The following is a 15,238-nucleotide window of genomic DNA, read 5'->3' as shown; positions in this document are numbered from 1 at the left end:
ACTGACCTGACCTGCTAGACACATCCCAAAGGCCATCCCTGTCCTGCGGCTCTTAAAACCAAACCATAACATGAGGTGGTTGCTGAAGATGAGAAGGAAGAGCCCAAGGTTCCACTGAATGTGCTCAGCGTAGTATGTTGCAGCTGTGGCATAACAGCTGTCTCACCTTGGCCTGAGCAGTCTCCATGTCACATAATTTTTACTGCATCTTTTCCTTCTTTATGTCCTGGTCTGGCAGTGTTGCCTATGAGTTTGTTCATTTTGCTGCCTCCTGTCTTTCCATTTTCCTTCCTGTTAATGCCTCAGTAAGCCTAATCCAGCTGCCAAAAATGCAGTCATAACAGATTCATAATCAGCAAAGCATTTTTGGAGCTCTTCCAGATGTTGACTGAAGTTTTTCTTTCTGTTAAACCAATATAAAAATTATGTAAGTTACTGTACTTAGGATACTCTTAAGCCAGCTTTTCTGTGAGAAGTCCAGTTTTCTACTTGCATCTGACAACAAGTTGAGAAATAGAATTTATAGCATGTAAAATATTGCAGAAGCTTTGCAGTGGGTCATCTCTGAGCTCTTGGTAGTGGGACTGAGCAAAGTGCATGAGGTTCCGTAGATTTAACCATTCTGTATAATGCTGGTGCAAGTCACAACAACTTTTGCTTTATTCAGCAAATAATGAAATATTTTTCCTTTATGTTGTTATTTTTCTTGTTGTCTTTGTGATTTGAGTTTCTTTTAGTTAAGGTATCTGGATATATATACACACAGTAGTTTCTAATTTGTGGGTGTACCTCCAAAATGATGCTTTAGCCAGTGAAGATGCAGAAATGTTTGGTGCAGTTTTCTGAGTGACACATTATCTTGTGTTGGCCAGAGAATAACCTGCGTTGAGCATGAGAGAAGTTGTTTGGTAACTAGCATATCGAAAAGGCTTTTGAATGCTAGAGGTCCTCCTTGCTACTTGTTTGACTTGATTTAAAAATTTACTGCCTGCATCTTTGCCCTTTAAGTAGATACGGTGCTTCGGGAACCAATTGAATAGTTTTTTCTCCCCCAATTTCCTGAAGCGCATTGTTCTGGCCACTTTGGTGCCTGAACAATTGAACTGCTTCTTGGTTAGGATGATAAACAGACTGAGTCTGCCAGCACTGATGTCATTTCTGTTTCCTGCAAGGCATGCTCCCAGTGTCCGGGTAATTGTGCAGAAACAAGGAGTGAAGTAGTGGCTTGCAGAGAAGGGCAGCGAGCGGAGGTATGCCATAATTTTTTATGGTGAAGAGTGTGTTCACAAATAAAGCCTACAGCTGGCAAGGTGACAACTGGTGAGTTATGGTGCTTGCATGAGAAAAGTCTCATCTGTCTAAAGCTGTTGTCCTCAGATTAGGATAGCTGGCTGCAGACAGAATAGGCCTTTCTTCTGCTTGCTCCTCTTGGCACTCCAGTAAGAACTATTAATTGCTGCCCGCTCCTGACCCCACCTCATTCTCCAGGACATTGTTTTGGCTAGACTGTAAAGCCTGATGGCTTGAAGCCAGCTGACATCAGTTGATGAAGGTGTGTGAGAGCCTCTGGCATGTTTTGCTGGGAGGCCACACTGAGTTTTTAACTGAATGCAGAGTGCAATATCTTGGTGAAACTGCATATTGATACCTCTGCTAGAGGCACTGTTAAGCAAAGGGAGAGGTGTCTGCTTTTCCTAGCAGGACTTGGCATCTTCCTTGGCTTGGACAGTTGAAGCTGTCTTATGTGGTCCACATAGTAAGCACTGACTTGCTGAGAAACTGAGATTTTAAATCAAACTCAGTAATAAAAATGTAACTTTGTTTTACCAGCTACCCAAGTACTGTCTTTCTGCTTTTGTATATGTGTTTCCATTTAACACAATAGGTAAGAGATGGCATTTCCTTAACAGTGGCAGGGATGTAGCTCAAGGGCTGGCTGCTCTAGGCAGCTGAGACCTTTTATTGAGCTTTTTACAGTGGCCAAGATGTGAACTTCCTTTAAAGAGAGATGGAATTACCCTGTATGTGCTCATGACTCCATACTCCGCTCTAGCAAATAAAAAGAACCACTCTGTTTATTTGATCTTAAATAGATTAGTACAAAATGTACAGAAAAAGCAGTACAAATTTACAAATTTACATAATCTTTTTTTTGCATTCTTCAATCGTCAGACATCACAGTAGTCTAGCTTAAAAAAAAATCACATTTTGTTACTCTTCTCTCACCTTCATAACATAGCATCTGAATCCCGCAGTCCAAACAGTTACAGGATGGTTGGAGCCCTGCCCTTGTGCTCTTCTTTATCAACCACAGTTGCCAATCCCTGCTTAAACCCCATTTCTCGTCTCCTTGAAATCCACTCAGCACCTCAGTACACCTTCTTCCATTGCTTTTCCACATATCACTGCTCATTTGACTTATTATTTTAATTTGCAACAGTTGCAAGTATTCACTATTTAGAATTACTGGAAGGCTTGAAGTTGCTAAAGTAGTTGGAAATACTGCCATCTAAGACAGGAATTTGCGTTGCCGGCAAAGACTGCATTAGGATGTAAAGCTCTATAAAAAAATCTACAATAATACTGAGAATCATTAAAAATTACTTTTTAAATAAATAAATAATAAATAGTAATAAATAAAGCCTTTTTAGAACCAGTGGAATTTTAACACTCAACCTGCCTTTTAAAATAATTTGTGTTTGATTTGCAGTTTTCCATGAAACTACCACAAATACTATAAATATTTTCAATAAATAAATACTATGTTCAGGGCTATTTTCCTCCAGTTTCATTTGAAGCACATAAAAGCGACAAAAAGAGAGTGGTCCTGTTTCTCTTCAGAACTTGGCTAGTTGGACACTCTTATAGGAGTTGTCTTTCAGTCTGTTGAATATCTCTTTGGTGCCATTCTGCCACTGAAGAACAAGATCCATAGGGGTTTTCCCTTGCTGTTAAAAAAGCAGAGGGAGATTTAGTTTCAACCAGTGATTACTGAATCCTTTGTTCTTCCGTAAATATTTGTAGAGTGCATCTGCCTGATGTGAGACCCTACTGCACACACAAGGTCAGACTAACTCTTGTCTCCCTGATATCTGCTTCCTTTTGTTCCAGAGATCTAGTCTCAGCCCTGTTCAGACTCATGATGAGATTTCCCTGTATTTGAGTGGGTCTAAGCCATATTAACAAATATCGTGACTAGCGGAGCATACAGGTGTTTCCTTTGAACTAGTTTAAACTGATTAGAAATACATTTAGGTGAAACCTCAATAAGCCACTCTTGTATTTAATGGAGAATTCAGGTAAGAGTTTGTACTGGTTTAATTAGGTTATGAGCCATGACTAAATTAAACAGAAGTAAGTTTTGTGTGCAGACCAAGCCCGAGAGAGCAAGCCTTTGGCCTTTGGGGTTGTACCTTTTGTCATTTTCCTGCACTGATGAGGGGTAATGCTGGAAGTGGCTGCGCTTCAGAGAGTGTGGGCAGAGAGAAGGGAGTGCAAAGTGCTGCAGTGTCTTGTTTCTTCCTTGCTCCCTTAAGCTGTGATTGATTGCTGATCAAAAACATTGATTGGCATCAGTAAAACTCACTGTCTGCTCCTCTGCTGCTCGTTTTGGAGGAAAGGGAACTGTGATGTACTGTGTTTTAACAAGTGGTCTTAAAGCCCCAGCAATGTACCTGCTGCTGCTGCAGTGGCTATGAGCAGAGTCAGGTGTGGGGCTTCTTAAACTGAAGCTGAGCTTTGGAGAATTGTTGCCTGACAGTCAGATTAATAGCCAAGCATTGAGACGTAGTGCTTGGACTTGCCATTGGCTATGGACTTAACAGAAAGGAAATTATGTGACAGGCTAAGATCTTTGTTGTCTCAGTGCTGAGCGAAGCCCAGGAGTTCTGCAGAGAGCAAGTATCTGTAGGTTCTATCTTTTCAACATATGTGTAATTAAAATTATCACAGAAACATACGATGTTTTAAGTTGCAGCTGAGGGGTTCCGGTTTTAGAAGAGGTACTGTTCTTCCCCTTTTCCCTGGCTTCACCGTAATTGTACTTTGCCTGTGTCAGCTCTGCTTTAATTAACTCTGAAATGATCTAATTAAGTCTGTTCGCAATAATCTCTCCCATCTTGAAACCTATGAAACTGCTCTGAAGGGAAACTTATTCTAAAGTGGTTTGAATTACTGGTTGGTTTTGGGTTGGTTTTTTTTCTTGCTATTACTTACGCAGTTCTTTATGGTTAGATCTGCTCCATACAGTATCAGAAGCCTGATCATTTTGTAGCGGTTCAGTCTCACAGCATCGTGCATCGGGGTGTCTCCTTCCTAGAGGGAGGAGACACAGACCACAGAGTCAGTCCTTGCTGGTCCAGTGCTGTGGTCCAGACCCAATCATGTGGCCAGAGAGCTTTATAGACTGGTGAAACTGTCAAGGCAGGCAGTGGCTTGATGTTACCTGGTAGCTGACAGGTAAGAAGTTGTTGGTACTTACTCTGTCTCTGGCATTGAGATCCGCTTCACAGGCGATGAGGTGCTCCGCACAGTCATACTGACCCGTTCTCACAGCCACATGCAAAGGGGTGCTGAGCAGCTGAGAGGAGGAAGCAGTCAGTGCCATGGAACAGGTAAAAACAGCTTCAAGAGCAGCCATTAAATTTATTTACTTGGAGGAAGGGTCAGCTTTTCATCTCCCAATTAAAAAAGCTGCAGGGCTGCAAAAACACATACCTTATCTCTTGCATTTCTGTTTATCCCTTTGTCCAGTAAGAATTTCAGAACATCCAGGCTTCCCCCCCTGCATGCCCAGTGCAGGGCTGTAGATTGAAGCTGCAGCAGGAGAAAAAAACACAGAAACTAATTTAATTCTTCATTGTATTTTTTAAAAAAAGGGTTTTTTTATCAAATTTCTAAATGAATCCAAAAGAGTTTTCGTGCGATATAACATAAAGCACTTCAGTGTGATCACTGTGTTGTTTCTAGTAACAACTTTTCTTATTTTGCCTTCATTTCTTTAGTACTGTGTTTCTCACTCTTCACACTTGCTGCATAGTAGTCTTAAAAAAAGGTCTTGGCAACGTTTCTGTGAGAGGATGTGTTTTGTCTATTCTGTGAACTTAGAAGTTGTCTTTAGCCAGGTATGGTTTTTCTGTCTGGTATGTGCTAGTTAATATTTGATACCTTTGGGGTATCAAAGATACCTTTGATACCTAAAATGCATAGAAAATGAAGCTCAAGGGAAAGAATGGTTTTTAAAAAAACCAAACCCAAGCTTGGTAGAGCCACAGGGTGAATTAGAACCCTTCTCCCCGACAAGATTCAATTTCTCTGCCCTCAGCTCTGCCAGGAGGGTTGAAATGTCCCTTCAAGGTCTTGCTCTGCCTGTCATTCCTCCTGTTGTTCACACTTTCCATGAGCACTGCTGGGGTAAGTGAGGGGGAGTGAGGCTGGGTGGTTCCAACTGTTTAGCAAAGGGACAAAGAGCTGGGAGTGGAGAAGCAAAAAAACAGCTGCAGAAGTTGTTGACACTCAGCCACCCGTTGTGGCTGGTGTTCCGGAGGAGCAGGGGTCTCTTCCGAGCACAGCCTTGAAATCCTTGTGGAGAATGTACGTGTTGCGCTGATCCTTAGATACCTGTGTGAGACAGTGGTATCTGCACCACGTACTTGCAGACTGAAGTGATTCTCTTCCCGTGTTAGGCTTTGTTGTTTGCGGCAGCCTTCTGGCCTGTGTGTTCCTCTGCTTTCTGTGTTTTGCAGAAACCACTTTGGCCAAGGGAGGCATACACCCTCTCCTGGAACTTCTCAACAGCATTATTTTAAGGATAAACTCACAAGATGCTGTAAGGCCTTTTAACGCCCCTCTTATATGGGAAGCACTTCTTTTGTCACTTATAAAACAACAAAAAGTTTTGCAAGAGAACTGTAAGTAAGTTGATGTGCCTACCATATCTTTCTGTTCAAGCTGGGCTCCAGCTTCCACCAATTTTTTCACCACCTCTAGATGTCCTTCAGAGCACGCCCTGTGCAGCGCAGTGCGTTTGTACTGGGGATTAAAACAGTGCAAAGTCTGATATTAAATATGGCACAAAGAGATATATTTCAATCTTTTTCTCTACCTCCCTAGGACAAAGGTAAATACATACTTCATACTGATTCATTTTCAAGAGTTAGTACTTTTGAGACCTGAAATCTGCTAAGTTTTAATGGCATCCTGATAGCTGAGAGCTGCCTACCCAGCATTTTAAAGGGTGTGAGAAATATCTGCAGTATGGTGTTCAAATATAAATTATGCCTGTTGAGTTCCCCCATTCAACATGCTACGTTGCATTTTGCAAATGCAGCTTGTGCATTGTGGAGTAGGACAGCAGGCAGCATCATTTTATTTGTTGTGCAGAAAATTTTTTTGCCTGTTCATCTGTAGTGTTGGAAGACCATCTACCACAGAAAATCAGGGTTTCCTGGGCACCAAGTTCTTTTAAATATAAAGTTTCTTTTGAGGTAATGTTGCTTTGGAAAGTCCCAATGGCCCCATTATCGTTAGAAAACTCCATATACCAAACTTCCAGCATTTACTTACTTCCCCCACCCACCCCCTCTTTCTCCTCAAAAGCGTGAAAGCTACAAAACCTAGTGGTAAACTAGCTACAAAACCTAGTTACTTTTGCACTGTAATAACCTCTCTTCTGTAACAGGCTTTACAGTAAGAAGATTGTACCTCATCACAGACATTTGGATCCCCTTTGTCTGACAGGTATTTTTCGATGACTGGCAACTTATTCTCCAGTGCTGCTCTGAAGAAGGTGGGTATTTCCACTGGTCCTGTCTGATGGAAAGAAATACATGGGGTGTAAATGCATGTGGTGCAAACCCCCATCAGCCCTTTCCCAGAAGAAGGTACTTTGAGGTAACTTACAATAACTTCTGGTTCGGGTTCTTTCAATACAGGAGCTTTCACTTTCTTGCATCTTTTCCTTTTCTTCAGCTGAATAATTTTTTCAAGATCCTCCAAGTTCTCAAGTTTTGATCTCTCCTCTAACTTCTTCTTCTTCAGCTGAAACAAATCAGGGAAGTCCACAAGCTGAGCTGAGCGTGGCCACTGCTCCTTTTCACGGTGGCAGGACAGTGTGTGCTGCTATTCAGCTGAATTCTGTTAAGACTGGATGACCTTTGAAATAAGTTGTCCTTTTTTAACAGCTAGGGCTAACTGATCGTTAGAATAAGTTACTAAGTATGTGAGAAATTCTATGTCATCTATAATTTTTCATACACCATTGGGCCTTTACCTCAATGCTGTTTTAGCCATATGTTGTAGGATAGATAGCATAAATTTTTGGTCTGTGTTAGGCTGGGAAATACAGCACCACATTTCCTTCGACTTGAAAACTCTCATGTACAGCTTATGAAGACTGGGAAGCCCCTACAGTTTTAAATGACTTCCACCAAGTTTTTCGCCTTCAACAATTTTTATGATGCAGTCCCTGATCTATTGTAACTTAATTATCTTTGATGAAAAATATACCCTTAAGAAAAAACAAGGTTTATACTGATTCAAGCATTTCAGTCAGTAAGAGTTACATTTTGGTAAAATATAAAGGATGTCCCCAGCAACCTTAGCGGGGCAGTTCAATAAATGTCAAAGGCTTCTTCGAGCCTGCCTGTAAAAAGCATCCCCACATGAAGTTGGTGTGGGGCACTGCTAACACCAAGGGCAAATGTGTTTCCTCAACTGAAAGTCAAGATCTCAGGTATGATGATGTGTCCTTGACTTCAGAAGGCGGATTGACAACCAAGGGGTAACTCAGGGTGAATACAGATGACAGATTCTGTCCCATGGTGTCATTAAGTGTAAATACATCGGTGAGACCATGTCTCATGGCATACATATTTTTTTCAGCTGAGTTAGCATTCGTATTATTGCCACCTCTTCTTTTTAAAGCTCTCTGCATTTAGAGATTGATCTGTTGATCATTGACTTAACGGAAAATAATCATGTTGGCTGAGTGGGCTGTAAATCAACTAGAAATCCAAAATTTTCTTAAGACTCTATGGTTGGTTTTGATAGAGGAAGTCAAGAACTTCTGTAGGAAGTAATGATCTCCTTTTTGATGATGAAAGTAAATAGTGTTTTAATATTTCTGAGGATCGCTTTCCTACCTTTCTTTTTGCAGAACAAAGTCTTGTGCCTCCTGCTAGTTAAACTTTTTCATTCCTAAATTGATTTAATTTTTTAGGTCAGTTGGATGTTTGTTCACTGAAGAATTCAATATGTTACAGGTACTGTATTTTTACAGAAAAAACATCAGTTCTCAGAGAATTTTCATGCTCCAGGAATACCAAATGGTACTTTTCTGTAGACCAGTATCACTTTCACTTGTGATTGTTTTTCCCTAATGTGATAGTAAGCATAATGCAGTGTTTTTATAAAAGAATATTTTCAAGGTAGATAAAGCTTCTGGCTTTAGAAATGCACTCCTACACCTTTCTTGGGTTAGTTATTCTTGGTGGTACTCATTAGGTGTGCAAGCTGAAGGTGTCTTACAGGCTATGTTTGTTCCTCCCTTACTGACAGCTAGCAGCAGGGGATGCTGGGCAGGAGGGAGTTCTCAGACTTTCAGATGGAGATTATAGTTTTGGTTTCTGCTTCACAGCATCACTGGCTGCACCCATAGGCGACAGGAGTCAGCAGATCTCCATGGCCTTCAGTGGACTTCAGACCAATCTCTTTTGGTAGTGATCTCCCAAGGGCTTATCTAGCCCACCACGCATGCATTTCTCACTTAGAAAGAAGCAACTTAGAAACTTCAAGGGCTGCAGCAGAAAGTGCACACAGGATGATAAAAAGCCAAGCACAAAACCCAAGAGCCTACCTCTGCTTCTGCTTTTTTCTCCTTCTCATGAGCCAGATCATCTCGGGCCAGTGAGTGTTCAGGGACTGTCTTTAGGTCCTCCTGCTTCTCTAATCTTACAGCAGCTTCATATTCTCCATTTCTGAAGTCCTCGGGGAGGAAGCTGCCAGTCTCTTTATCATCAGCTTTCTTCCCAGTTACCTGTGGAAGCAAACATGGTATAATATCAGCAGCTGTTTGATGAGTGCAGTAGCCACCCCCTGGGAACATGGATTACCTAGAGGCTAATTACATGCCTTTCCTGTTCTGCTCCAGTAGTGTGTGACAGACAGAGTGCAGACCTCATTCAGCCTGTGCCCACGTTAACTGTGTGTGTGAATGTCTAGAGTGATCTCACTTGCAGGAAGATCTCCTGCATCCTCACAGGAACCCCTGTTGGCATCTTCAGGGCTTGGGTTGAGATCCATGAGGCTGCCTCACAGTCTAACTCCCTGCTTGGCTGGGGCCACAGTGTTGTACTGACAAAAGCCAATGACTTAGGAAGAGTATCTTTTTCTTGTTTAGGGTTTTTTTGTTTGCTTGCCAGCATATGTCAAACTTCAGGAGGCTGTAAAAGGCTGTTGTGGAAGGAGCCACCCTGACTAGCCACCATCACTCTGCAATTGTTGAGCAAGGGAACTGAGCAAGTAGAGAGGTAGGAGTGGCCTTGGGACCTTACAGTTCTATTGAAACATATCCAATGCAGTTACATTGAGTTGCTGAGTAATTTCAAGGCTGGTTTTACCCATACATGTCAGTACCTAAGTCCCCACTTGCAGCACTTGGCAGAACTGTATAAGGTAGTTCCTGTGCAGAAGATATGTGATGCTGTGCAGCAGCACAGCTTCCAATAGCTTTTGGAGATATTTCTGATGTTCAATTAACTATGTGCAAAGAGGTAACTTGTTAAACTTAGTAGAATCTGTTGTTTATTTAGAGAGTGGTTCAGTAAATTAATGTTTTCTGGTCTGGCCTTTCATTCAATCACCTTGTAAAATTGTGTTTGTTGTAGAGTTTAACACTTGAAGGCCTGTCAGAAACTTGCCAAGTAATTTAAGACAGCATTAACTAGTTAGAGTGTATGATAGTTGCATCTTAACATAGCCAGCAGGGGGAAAAAGTGGGTTATGTACAATGTTCCAGTGTTTTACTAGTTCATTCCTGTTTTCTCACTTTATTCATCAGATCAGGCATTCTTAGTCTGACCCCTGAAGTGGAATGTCCCATTACTTGTGGTCTGGTTTAGATATTAATTTCAAGGGCTTGTAATACCATGAACAGCAGTGGGTGTACGAGCTAACAGTTTATTATTAGAAAATAATATTATTACTAAACTGTTAGTTTAGTATTAGAAAACGCTTGGTTTCTCTGCATTGATACCTCCTCCCAGTCTCTTAGTGGGTAGGAATTACTCAGTGTGATCATAAACTTAATAGCTTCTAAAAAAATAAACATGAAAATCAAGGTCAAAGTAAAATACATAACTAGATTTTGGTCAGTCTCTTCTTCCTAGTGAGCTATGTTCTGATGCAAAATCCAGACTGCTGTGTAGTTCTGTAGTGGTGATCCCCCTTCCCAAGGAAAGCTAATGTGAGAATAGAGTAGGATAACCTATAGCATATACAGGTTTTGCACCTCGAGCACAGCAGTGCTGGTGCCTGCCAAATCACCTTATGAGCTACAAAAATTTTCTGTCTCTACCTGGTGTAATGACAGTCTAGAATGAAAGGTAATTATGAATAAATGAAAGGTTATACATACCAGCTCTTCAACTGTCGTTGTCATCATCATATTTGCTTTGAAGGCTGTACTTCTGTATGGCTGAAATTCTGAAGTGCTCAAGCCAGCTCTGCAGGGACCACCACGCCACCTTTGCTTATATATCTTTGGGAGAACCATGCTTGAATGAGATAATCTTCCAACCTGGGAATCCAAGTATGCCCCTTGGGCTTGCCAGCTGAGAGGTAGGTTCACGCTCATTCCAGACATGTTAACGAGCCAGATCTGGTGTCCAGGCAGGGAGGGGGGGCGTCAGTTGGGCGAGTGACGGTGAGCCTCACAGTCTAACCACATGGAGTATGTGAATCGGAATGAAATGTGAGCTCATCATTCCTTTGGCAATGACTGCACAGCTCAGCAATGCAAGTCATTCTGTGTTCCCAGTGCCCACTAGGACAGCTGTCTGTTGATGTAGCATTATAACTTTATCTTCTTTTTAAAAAAAAAAACCACACTGACATTCAGATGACTGTAAGACACAGGAAAGGGTGAGTGGCTTATGTACGATACTTGAAGTAATATCTTCCTGATAAACGGATTATGACCCCTTGAGTCTCAGAAAGCCATTCTCCTCACTGCTATTTATTGTTGGATGATAAGCAGTTTTAGGGGAAAGGATTTTTCTCATCATGATGGCAGTCTTCTATATTTGTTGGAAGGAATTCTCTGAAGAGATTACTAAGCCAGAATGATGTCTCTAGTGCTAAAAGAGCCTATGACATGGTAAGTTACAATCAGTGTAAGATCTCAAAACAGCAAGCTTTGCGTTTTTCTCAGACTTTGTCAGTGATCATAAGCAGAATGTAAACTGTGTCCTGTTATGCCAGAAAAACCCTAAAATTAATGCTGTTTTCTCAGGCAATATTTTCATTTTGGATATAAGCGAATAGGAGCACAGAAGTGATTTGTTCACTTTAGAGGTAAGATGGGATACAGACAAATATGTACAGACGATGTATGTGTTTTGGGGAAAAGGAGTTATTAGGTCCTTTGGAAAAGCTTTTCTTGTGCATGGATCAGCACAGCGTGAAAGCAGGAGAATGAACACCAACAGAATACAATTTTATAAAAGGAAGATGCACTAATCTTTGCATTTAAATAATGTGGAGAATTGCCAAGAAAAATCAGTTCTAACATGCTGCAATTCTTGGAACTCCTCTCTGGTGAGGTATAAGCCTGGTTGTAGGCACCCAGGTCACCTGGCTGAAATGAATACAGCAGCTCAGGTGCTTCAAGTATGATATGTACAACAAATGGCTCAGGTGCCTCAAGCACAACATGTACGTAAGTGCTTCACCAAATCAAGTTCTAACTATCTTTGATGTTGTTTATATCATTAGCATCATTAGTATGCTGTGTTCCTCACACTGACCTTTCAAGGTGTCTCTCCTCTGAACTATCCCCCAGTAATCTGAGTACACCCAAACTTGTCTTCTAGTGCCCATCATACCTATGCCCTCCCTTTCTGTGAAATGAAGCTGGACATCAGGTGGTTCCTTTACTCCTCAGAATATATATGACATTAGAGGATGAGCCCCAGAACTAAAATAGAGTATGTGGCAGCAAGAGAACCTTTCAGAACATTTTTTTCCAAACCTAAGTACAGCCAGAATATCATGCCCCCAGAGTGGTATGTCCTGAATAACGCTGCTGGGCTTTATTTCACAGCAGTTTTGTACTCCTGCTACATGTTTCTATGATAGGAGGAAGATCGGTTTGGCTTTTTCTTGTTTACAAACATGCAGCAACAACTTATCTCAGTCTGGTTTGTTCTGTGATGCTTATTTGGGAGATTTTCTTGAAATCTACAGCCCTAGCAAGGTGGCTGCAAAGACTGCTTTTGGTTTAGTGGAAGCAGACCACAGTGGAGACCTGACGAGAAACATAGGGGATTGCTTTAAAGAGAAAAATACTTTCAGAAGCTGTGAACTACCTCTGCCCTCACTGTGTTTGAAGCTTACTTTGAAGTTTTATTTTACTTTCCTTTTTTTGTTTTTAAACAGCCTAATATAGAAAACTGACTCAGCAAAACCTAAGCGGGAAGGTTTAAGTGGGTAGATCTTCCTCTGCTGATGGTACATAAATCCACAGCCAGAGCAGCTTTACAGTAAACCTCAGTGCTGTGAGGGGAAACATAAACCTGCTTCTCACATCATAAGTGCTACCAACCTCTCTCAGTTTACTGAGAGATAATTCAGTAATTATCTTTAAAACATCCTGTCCTTAATGACTAAAAGAATAATAAAGAATAGAAAATAATCTTCTCTGAATATCCGGACTTTCTGTGTGAAAAGGTGGCACACAGAAACCCTCTTTAACCAAAGGCTGGAATCTACATTAACCTAATGGTAAATGCTTTTAAGCAATATGTCATGTAAATCAAAGTAACACTACTGAAATAGTAGAAATGCACTGATTCATATCAGCTAAGACCCTCGGCCCGGATGCGTGTCACTATTGCTTGATAGTGGAGGGGGGAAGTTGTATAATGAGCTTGCAACCTTGTGTTAGACTGTAAACACTTAATAACCTTTCAACAAGTGATTTCTTGTAAAGATGGTTATAGCAAATGTTCAGTGGGAGATGTGTAACGGGAATCTGAAAAACTTTTGCCACTCTGCTAGAGCATAAGCACAGAGCAATGACCTGCAAGGTGTAAAGCAATCCGATATTGTCCTAAAAATCTTCACTGAGAAAAACACAAAAGGCAGTAGGATCAGCATGACAGAGAGAAAGCTGTATGGCATACTGTGTTCCCTGCTGTCAAAAGAATAACGTAAAGATCTTTTGTAATTAATGTTTTAAAGAGTTTAATAGTAGAGTGAAAGCATTATGTGTGATACAGATGATATTTGCCACCTCCTGTCAAGTGTATTACCATCATGTTTTCAATGCCGTCACTGCTGTACTCGGTTATCTTACATTTTCCAGCACTCTGCCCTTGGCTCTGTCCTTGCATCTGAAGATGTTTTCCTATGGAATGCCATTGTGCCTGGCTGTCTCTGTCTGTCTCCTGCTGCTAAATAAGTAAAAGTGTGAGAAAATGAGTTGCTGGGGAGAGGTTACACACCTAAGAGGGTGTTAATCCAGCAAACTATGTTCCATGTGTGTAGTCAAGGATACGTTCATACCCAAGGTACGTGTAAGAAGTAGTAACCCATACCTTTCTCCTCCTGGATGAGTGATCTGTTGGTGTGTAACAGCGTGTTTATTTCTCAGTATGTGTTAGCATCCACATGCAACACAGCAGTAAATAACAGTATATTGCAAGAACTGTATTTCTCTCCTCCTCTTTTTTAGCTGTTTGTTTTCCATAAAAGGCAAGAAACACTTTTACTTGTCTAATATATAATTTTTTATATTGCCTCTCAAAAAGCAGTTTGGGTATGAGTTAACTACAATATGCAAATTATACCACTCGTGCTCAAACTTTTTGAACATAGTGAGATAAATTATATATATATATATATACACATATATATTGAGAGAGAGAGAGAGAGAGATGTCTGCTTTTTCTGTGATCACAGAATTGCAGCATCACCTGAGGACTTCTTATCAATGCATATTTTTGTGTATAAAGCTGATAAAGAGAAACACATTGTGTCCTTAGGGGAAAAAAACACCAAACCTATTTCACCTAGGAATGTAAAGTTAGTTTTAAGTACAAAAATAGAATACAAGAAATTATTAAATTAAAGATGAGGCTATAATTTCATTTCTTCAAGTCAGCTGTTATCAAAGAATCAAAGAAGTCATAGTCTTAGCAGAAGTCATAGCAGGTTGCAGATCTGGTCAGCACAGTCCTTTGGTGTCAAAATCCAATTCAGCAATGAGTCAATAGTTGCATCACTTACTGTAGGGCTTTAAAAATACTCTCCTCAAATGACATTACGGTTGGGGATTTCACATAATCAAAAAATAAATACAGTCATTTCTATTTAAAAACAAGGGATGTGAATTTATCTGAGTCTTTGAGATTTATCATGATGACATTTGTACTCCGCATGTATCTGGCTAATTCACCTTAATGGATTTCAGTTAAGCAAGTGCAGCAGCAGAAAGGGCCAATATCTGTGGTCAAATGGTTTTATGTAGTGGCTACTTGGCCTTCCTGATCAGTAATATAGGTCAAAGTCTTGGTCCTCCAGCACACCTGTGCCTATGCTCTGTTCAGGTAACCTCTGACTACACGTTTGTGTGGTCAGGGAAATACAATATTCCCTCAGCTGCTGCAAAAGGGCGTTTGTGTGAAAATGGTGGAGTTGTTTAATAGGTTTCTGCCACTCCTAAACACTCCACAACACCTCCAAGTCAGACAGGAAAAGAAAAGTTCTTCAAGTAGAGAACTGCGGTAGAAGTTGTTATCCTTACGGGGAGAGCATGCCTGATAGCTTGAGTCATGATCTAGCATGTATCTATGCTGGCCAACTGCTCTGCAGTAAAGCATAGCCAGTTGTTTTGACTGTCAGCAAGGAAGAATTCAGCTTCGCTCCAGAGAACTGTGACATTTTTTAACTTTATTTTTATTTTGCATTTCACATTGCTATAGTTTTGCCTGATTGTTCCCAAGTGTCCCCTTTCACCCCA

At 40.9% G+C, this 15,238-nt stretch overlaps 1 protein-coding gene across 1 annotated transcript; it reads right to left on the bottom strand.

Annotated features, from left to right (window-relative positions):
* Window positions 1–2,576: 2,576 nt before the first annotated feature.
* On the bottom strand, window positions 2,577–10,786 carry ANKRD1 (ankyrin repeat domain 1). Its single transcript, XM_054071606.1, has 9 exons — window positions 10,634–10,786; window positions 8,855–9,034; window positions 6,901–7,038; window positions 6,703–6,810; window positions 5,932–6,030; window positions 4,717–4,815; window positions 4,481–4,579; window positions 4,216–4,314; window positions 2,577–2,948 (listed from the first exon to the last, which is right to left on the bottom strand). Exons 1-9 carry the CDS (start codon window positions 10,769–10,771, stop codon window positions 2,838–2,840), a joined length of 1,071 nt encoding a protein of 356 aa, XP_053927581.1. The 5' UTR covers window positions 10,772–10,786; the 3' UTR covers window positions 2,577–2,837.
* Between the last annotated feature and the right edge of the window lie 4,452 nt (window positions 10,787–15,238).

The sequence above is a fragment of the Cuculus canorus genome, chromosome 7 (genome assembly GCF_017976375.1).
Source record: "Cuculus canorus isolate bCucCan1 chromosome 7, bCucCan1.pri, whole genome shotgun sequence".
Lineage (NCBI taxonomy): Eukaryota > Metazoa > Chordata > Aves > Cuculiformes > Cuculidae > Cuculus > Cuculus canorus.
This window is presented reverse-complemented; position numbering and strand designations above follow the sequence as displayed.

Coding starts and splice junctions, on each gene's coding strand:
- ANKRD1 (XM_054071606.1), bottom strand. CDS start 10,771: ATGGTTCTCCCAAAGATATATAAGCAAAGGTGGCGTGGTGGTCCCTGC. Junction 6,031..6,702: donor ATCCAAATGTCTGTGATGAG/GTACAATCTTCT, acceptor TTTAATCCCCAG/TACAAACGCACTGCGCTGCA. Junction 4,580..4,716: donor ACAGAAATGCAAGAGATAAG/GTATGTGTTTTT, acceptor TCCTCCTCTCAG/CTGCTCAGCACCCCTTTGCA.